General features: G+C 33.3%; 1 protein-coding gene across 2 annotated transcripts in view; it reads left to right on the top strand.

Moving 5' to 3' along the window:
* The window catches only part of LOC108764513 (low density lipoprotein receptor adapter protein 1), an 86741-nt gene that overhangs the window by 66123 nt on the left and 12981 nt on the right, over positions 1 to 7637 (top strand). For both annotated transcript variants that reach the window (XM_018512802.1, XM_018512801.1), the window contains exon 2: positions 6791 to 6987. In XM_018512802.1, the coding sequence (XP_018368304.1) occupies positions 6791 to 6987 (197 nt within the window). The remainder of the gene's footprint in view (positions 1 to 6790; positions 6988 to 7637) is intronic.

Genomic DNA, 7637 nt, shown 5'->3' with positions numbered 1-7637 from the left:
ACAACTCTAAAAACGTTTGAGCTGGATTCTCATCAAGCAATTCTTGCAGCTCGACATTTTCAAATTTTTTCGGCTGTCCTGGACGTTCTTTGTCTTTCATATCAAAATCACCGTTTCGGAAGCGTTGAAACCAAACTCTACATGTTGGTTCCGATGGAGTTTCATCACCATACATTTCGGATAATAAGCGATGCGCTTCAGCTGCGGTTTTCTTAAGGTCGAACTAGTGAAGAAGCACATGTTGGAAAAACAGCTTATCGCGATTCATTTTCAATCGATTGGAAAATCTCTTTGGCGTCGAGAAATCTAACCTGTGAGGATTGAATCACTTTTAGCGATGTCTAAACTATAAAAGACATGTGACTTCATCGTCGAAACTCGTCAGCGTTGGAGGCAGAGCCCTCTAGTAGCGAGTGATAGGAATTAAGTTTAACACCTAATATATTCAGTTCAAATCGAGACATTGTAACAGATACATCAAGAATTATACCGTTCTCGTTATAAAAAGTTTTTAATATGTACAAATAACTTGTTTTTGCGAAATTTTATTGTAATAATGACGTGAGGTGAATGGTTGATCGTTACTCCTGAGGTGATTCGCCACACTGGATTCCAGTAAGTTACATGATAATTCGATTCTAATTCTAATCACTATTTTTAAGGTGAAATATATACAAGTGACGATCATCTAGCTTTCTAACTGGTATGGAGTCTTTGTGTTGAAGGATAACCACAGGATGTAATTAAGTTTAGAGTGGATTCCAATTAAATGTTACATGTTCGCTGAAGAAGGCTAGAAGTTAGCCGAAACGTTCGAAGAATAAAGAAATAAAATATTGTTAAGAAGATTCTTTGAGGTCAATTCATGCGCACAGTTTACTGCGCCGATTCCTAATCGCCCTTTAGTTAAGTTATTAATTTTTAATATTGAGGAATCTAATTTTAATTTAAGTATTACTTGAGTGTATTTTTACATACAGAGTTCGCACAAGTAAGTTTTTGATAGACGGTCGATCCCGGCGCAATCGACATGGGCCCAGAGCCAACAACTCTGTCACTGGATCCAATTTTCACCGAATTTAGAACTTGAATAGAGATCGTTACAAAATATGTTACTCATGATCGTTGTTTGTTACTGCTGCTTATGAGTAAACTTTTGAACTGTTCTCAAATGCAAATTCTTGAGTCATCGTGTCACTTTTTACTTTTAATATAACTATTATATATAAAAATTATTATAGATATTAAGTAAAAAAAAATATATCACTAAATATGAAGCAGAGACATGCATGCACATAATATAAATAGTACAGATTCATAAAGCAACAATTTGATATAGAAATCGATCAATTTATCCATAAAAAATATGGAAATAAAATGATCAAAATCATAAAATTTAAAATATCTTTTTTATTGTTGCAATGATTACAACGATCTTTTATACACAGATTGGCAAATTAAAAAGGCACATTCTGTGTAAATTACAGTTCTTACAATTTAATAGTTTCGTCGTAAAGCTCAATGCGAACTCTAGCTTGAGCGATGCGCACTCTTGGACGATTTTACTCTAACTAATGCAAAAAGAAAAAATTCGACGTGATTAGCTAAAATCGCACTATCGGTTCTAATACTGAAAAGATTTAGATCACAGTTCAATACACGTTCAATTTCACTGACATTGCCGAGTGCAGTGATATTAAAGCGCGCGAGAGTTAATCGAATTAAACTCCTAAATGCAGCTAAGTACACGCACATTCTCTCGATTTCGCGTCCCACGATTGTTACAGTAATCGTTGAAAAACTCTGAGTAATTGGCTCAATTTCGCTCAGCCCGTGTCTGAGGCGAGAAAAGCATCCCGCAAATTGCTTCCACCCGCGAGGAAGAGAGACGACTTGCTGCCGTGAGCTACGATAGAAATTTCCTCAGCCAGGAGAGATGGTGTAAAACGAGATCTTTCCATCTCTAGCGCGGAAGCCGCATCTCCGGGGGGTATCTTTACGCAAACGTAAGAATCGTTCGATCGATGAAATGCTTTTACGTCGGGGTACTCATGAAACTCGCGTTATAGCTGCAGGTAACTTTGTCAATGTTACGGCCGGCAAATCGAAGCTTGTATCCCAATATCAAAGAGGAGATGGAAAGTTTGAACGTTGAGTAAAATTTAATTGCCACAAATTTCCACAGAAAATCAATCAATAGTTCACATGGCTTTACGATTAGGAATTTCACAGAGGGTAGATAGAGTTTCTCGGGCGTTTGAGAGTATTCCCGGCATTGCCGTCACCCCTCAGTCGCCTTTTCCTCAATGGAATTTCAGAGACATACGCTACACTATCGGTTTTCCACATCGTCTCGCCCCGGATGGAGGCAGTTCGCATAAATTTTCAGCTGGATGGCACTGCGTTTCTGTTAGCGTCGCAAGCGGAATGGCTTTCACGTAGCGCCCTGTCAACGCGGCCGTTGAAATATTAAAATACTCGTCGATCAAGCGACGCGCCGGAGTCAATTCTTCTTATTTCGTCGAAAGGAACATCCGTGGAATATATATTCGCGTCACGGTGAATTCATTGCGTCGTCATTTGAATTTTATCGTGTCAACGTCGAAGATAACGATTGTTCCTCTCCGAGAACAGAAATAATAGACAGGGGTAATAGGAATAACAAACTGTCATGTGAAAGTATATATTTTTTGTATGAAATGTGCTCGACACATTAGCATGTAGTCTGCATACAAAAATCAGGAATAATATAATTTTTTCACACTTTGACTGCTGTACGGATTTTTATAATTGATCTTTTGACATATCATATATTATTATTTTTTATATATAACTTTTATAAACCAAGTAAATTGATACATGATCAACGATTTAATGTTTTTCAAAATATTTGTAGATGTTTACGTGTGCGTAAAAGATACACGCGATATGAGGATATAATAAATATTATTTAAGCATTGCGTACATAAATGTAAAATATGTAAATACACACATTTATCGTTGCTATAAGCTTTTTTATAATGTAATTTTAAATAATTTTTTCACAGTCGATTTTAGTCAATAAAATGATTTTTTAAATAAAAATTCTTCGGTTACTAATGAAAGTCAATAGGCCTCTTCAGAATTTATAATATACTAGAGATATAAAATCAATATAAATTGTTCTTCACGTATAAATGGTAGTAAGTAGAAAATGTATGAATAATATTCAAATTGATACGCGATGTCCTGAACTCATGTCACATAACTGTATATAACCAATTGGGTACACATGGCAGTCAATGTTAAAGATACATTTACATAAAAAAACATATTTTTTTAATACTTTATTATACTTTGTACTGATATATAAAATTATTGCATATTGAATATATAAGTGTCTATGTGTACATAAAAAATATTGTATACTAGATAACTTGCAGTATATTAATGTAAGATTACATCTATAAAAATTATGCACAAAGTGCATCGTATTTTTCTCTTTTACGGAGATGTCTTTGACAAATCTGAAGATAATTCTTTTACAGCGAAAAGTTCATAGAAGAAAGATCGCTCTATCATAATTTTCAACATAAAATTTCTTAGCTTTCGTATATATATATATTATATATATATATGTGTATATATACAAAAGCTTTTGTATATATATATATATATATATATATCATTCATAATCATAATATCAGGCCGAGATTCATTTTCATAACATTTTTCGCAGAAATGCATCGCTCGGAGCTACCATCTTTATTGCGAAATCGAGTTAGGATCTCTCTTTGGACGTTAGAAGGTCGCTAAAGATTGATGGTCTGCGATACAAAAGAAAAAAAGATTGCGCAGGAAGTGCTCATTGACAAATTGATACAAATGGGACTGGCAGCGATCGCATTTCCTGCGCTTTCGTGTCTTCCCACGTGCCTCGATTTGCGGAAACGCCTACCTCCTATATATTCGTTCGACGATTGATGACGATCACGAACGTATCTTGCATTAAGTATTTCAAAAGCGTTATAACATCTATTTTATTATTTGAACATTAATTCTCAAAAATGATTTAATATCAGATTTTACATTTTTATAAATAAAATCATTGAACTTATTTGAAATAGGGGAAACCAGGAACAAAAGTAAGAGGACAATAATAATATCGTTTAATAATTCTTAATCTATAATAGATATGCGGCTGCATAGTAAAATTCTATAGACAGATCGGCATTGAATCGTTTGTTACATCTCGCGGAATGTGCACGAGTGCAAGAGCAGAAATTACTTTTTCATGTATCAAGTAAGTTTTATTGCCTGCACAAAATCTAAATTATTTTCTTTATAACGAAGGTATAATATATTGTCTTAATATGTTTTAATGATTATCTGCGTTGATGGTTTGCACATTTGAGTTGATTTTTATTTAGGTTTTTATTTAAAAAATTGACTATAAATTATGAAATACCATTAGGGGACAATAGTAACATCGAGGCCTATAGGATCAGTTGTAACGTTACAATTGTCCCCGAATTTACTTGATTTTATTTTAGTATTATTTTGTACAGTGTTATTTGTATTTTTTTCCATAGAATGCTGTTACAGGAAAACGCAAGACAGATAAGAGGAAAATTATATATAAAAGAAGTATCTTTTTATATACACAGACATTTAAAGAGGTTATAAAAGACTAGTTACCTATTCGTGCAGCTGCAAGAAAGAGTATGACTTATGTAGTTGTGTTATGTACCTCTGGCAAATGTTGTACAATTTTATCCCCCTCTACTGTTACAATCCTCCACGAGGTTGGAACGATTGTAACAAAATTTCTTATAATCTTTGAACAAACATAACTTTTTTTCTAGTTACATAAAAAAATTAAACCAAAGAAAATTTTGTAACTAAATAAATTCTATATCTAAAGATACATATTTTTTAAATGTAAATATTATATTTTAACTGTAATAACACTTAAAAGTCAAAATGTTACTTTTGTCCCCCAGTCTCCTATACATCTTGTAGCAGCGCAAAAATGAAAAAATATAGAGTGTCTTAGATAGCTATCTCTAAAATCAAATATATAAAAAAGATATAAAGTTTTATAATAAAAGAATTTTTATTATAAAATTTTTACTATACAATCTAAAATTTTCAATGCGAATTTTTAGTCGAAAAGGAAACTATTTTAAAAATACACTGTACGAAGCGACATCACAGTTTGATTGGATTGTGCGACTGATATTTTTATTTTTATTTCTCTAGTCGATCTGCGTATCGAACAAAGAGGACATGTATTGCCATATCGGGGACACGATAACTTTTGATATGTCGCAGCAAAACCGCTAACATTCCTAAAAGAACACGTTCGTCGAGGAGATGCTCGTGGGACCGTGAGTTTTCTTTTCTCGATCGAGACGTCATGACGGGCTACGAGTGGTAACGAGTTTTCGCCGCTTTTACAAAATTGTTCTGCGGGTAAAGTTTCACATCCGACGATAACGGCGCACAGAGACCTGCCCACGAACTTTCAGACTTCCGCGAGGCCGGCAATAGCGCGTGGACAACTATTGATATCGTTTCATAAAACTTACAGTGTGAACGAATCACAGCGACAAAGCGGTTTCGCAAATTTTTTTTTTTGTTAAACTTGTATACTATGAAAAATCAAGTGCATTATGTTGAATAGAGAAACGAGAGTGATAATGTGAGGTTTAAAAGAATCACTTGATATAAATATACGCATAAAAGTATTGTATTATCTTATAGTGTTATAATTACTTTTAGAAATAAAATGATTGACATTCATCAACTTCCTCTGAGAGAAATGATTTCCTCTAAATTTCGATACTTTTTTATTACACGGCAAATAAAAAATCGTTCTTTGTTTTTTTTATAACACTTATAATTTTTGTCGAAAGGATCCATCTCCATCAACTTCCTTCGAGGCAAATAATTAATTCACTGCAATTTTTTAAAACTTTTTATTTTTCATCGTAGAATCATACAACGTGCAGTTCTTATTTCACTTTATAATTATAACTTCCGTCGAGAATGATATAACTGATTTCCATGAACTTTCTCTGAGACAGATAATTTGCCGTTAACTTTTAAAACAGCTCTTGTTTCATTATCGAGTCAAATTTTACAAAATGTTGCATTGATGTTTTTGCATCGTAATTTTTAACTTGTGAAATGTGTGTGGTAGAATTTCGACGAATTTCGGAATAGAGAGAATCGCAACGTATACATATTATATACACATACATATTTACATATACCTACATATATATGTATATTCTATACACACATATATATATATATATATGATATATGTGCACCCGAATATCCATTATTGCGATAGGCGCGCGGCCATTCCTGTCACAAAATAGACAGACATAAAATAGACAACGAGGCTAGCTATGTGGTTGCACGAACCTGGACTAATGTTACATTGGTCACTCCGTTTACCATAGCATTTATCACCGGGCTCGTTATCTGCACAGAGCGAAAGTCTCCAAATTTTTGCCCTCACGTCTTCTTGCTATCCCGAAAAACCCCTGTGTTACTTCTACCCATAAATTTAACGAAACGAATTTAATATTTAGTTTTTACGAAATTTCTGGGTTGAAGACTTTAGAACTAATTCTCTTTTCGTATAATATTCGCACAGCAAAATACATATTTCATGAAAAATTTCGTGCTGATTTGAACTGAAGAAAGTTTTTATTCCGCGATACGATCAATCTTCACGAAATAGGTTTTGTTCACCCATCGATTTCGTCTGAATACCCCACTTGGCATTAACTTTCAGAGCTATGCGAGGAATGGGCTTTGGCGAACAGCCGTGAGTGCGTGGAGGGTGGCGGTTCGACGAGCACGACGCACGGGGAGGAATCTGAGGATGCGTCTGAGGCGAGGTTCACCCTCAAATATTTGGGCAGTACCCTTGTCGAAACGCCTTCGAGTGAGGAAGCCACTGCGGAAGCCATCAAAACCGTTATTACCATGGTACGTATCATAGTACGTTAGAATGTTTTTCATAATTTACTTTTTAAATTTATCCTAGAAAAAACGTTTCCAGATTTACAATTTCTTTACAATTTAATTGTCACTAAATGTTTTAAATTTGGATAATATTTTTTCTATATTCTTCCAATTTACTTTAATTGTTATTTTGTTATATCTAAAAAATCAAATACAAAGAAAGAAAAGGTTAGACTATGTCAAATTTGTTAATTCTGTCACATCTATGATTAATGCATTTAATTATAATATAATTTATTTAAGTTCACTTCTCTAATTTTACTTTGGGGTACAATGTTTCAAAGAAATATAATAAAATTTGCTTAAAAAGTATGTAAATTGCATTTTTTTTAGTGTACAAAACACGTAGAAAATTATATGTAGAAATATTTTCAGTTTTTTATTTGAATCTATGAAACTATTTACGTTATATTTATACAATAAGATTTTATTCGGACCGACAGGAAATTAAAATACTAAGTATATAGTTCGTTATATTTATATAACGAACGAGTAATAACATTTTACCCAAAATATTCAAATTTTCAATTTGTTATCAAATCTAATATTTGTAGGAAGGGAGAAAGAGAAAAAAAAGAGAAAGAGGGCGGGGAGAGAGAGAGGGAGAGAGAGAG

The sequence above is a fragment of the Trachymyrmex cornetzi genome, unplaced genomic scaffold, assembly GCF_001594075.2.
Source record: "Trachymyrmex cornetzi isolate Tcor2-1 unplaced genomic scaffold, Tcor1.1 scaffold43, whole genome shotgun sequence".
Classification (NCBI taxonomy): Eukaryota; Metazoa; Arthropoda; class Insecta; order Hymenoptera; family Formicidae; genus Trachymyrmex; species Trachymyrmex cornetzi.
The sequence above is the reverse complement of the archived record's forward strand: the minus strand, read 5'-3'. Positions and strand labels throughout refer to the sequence as shown.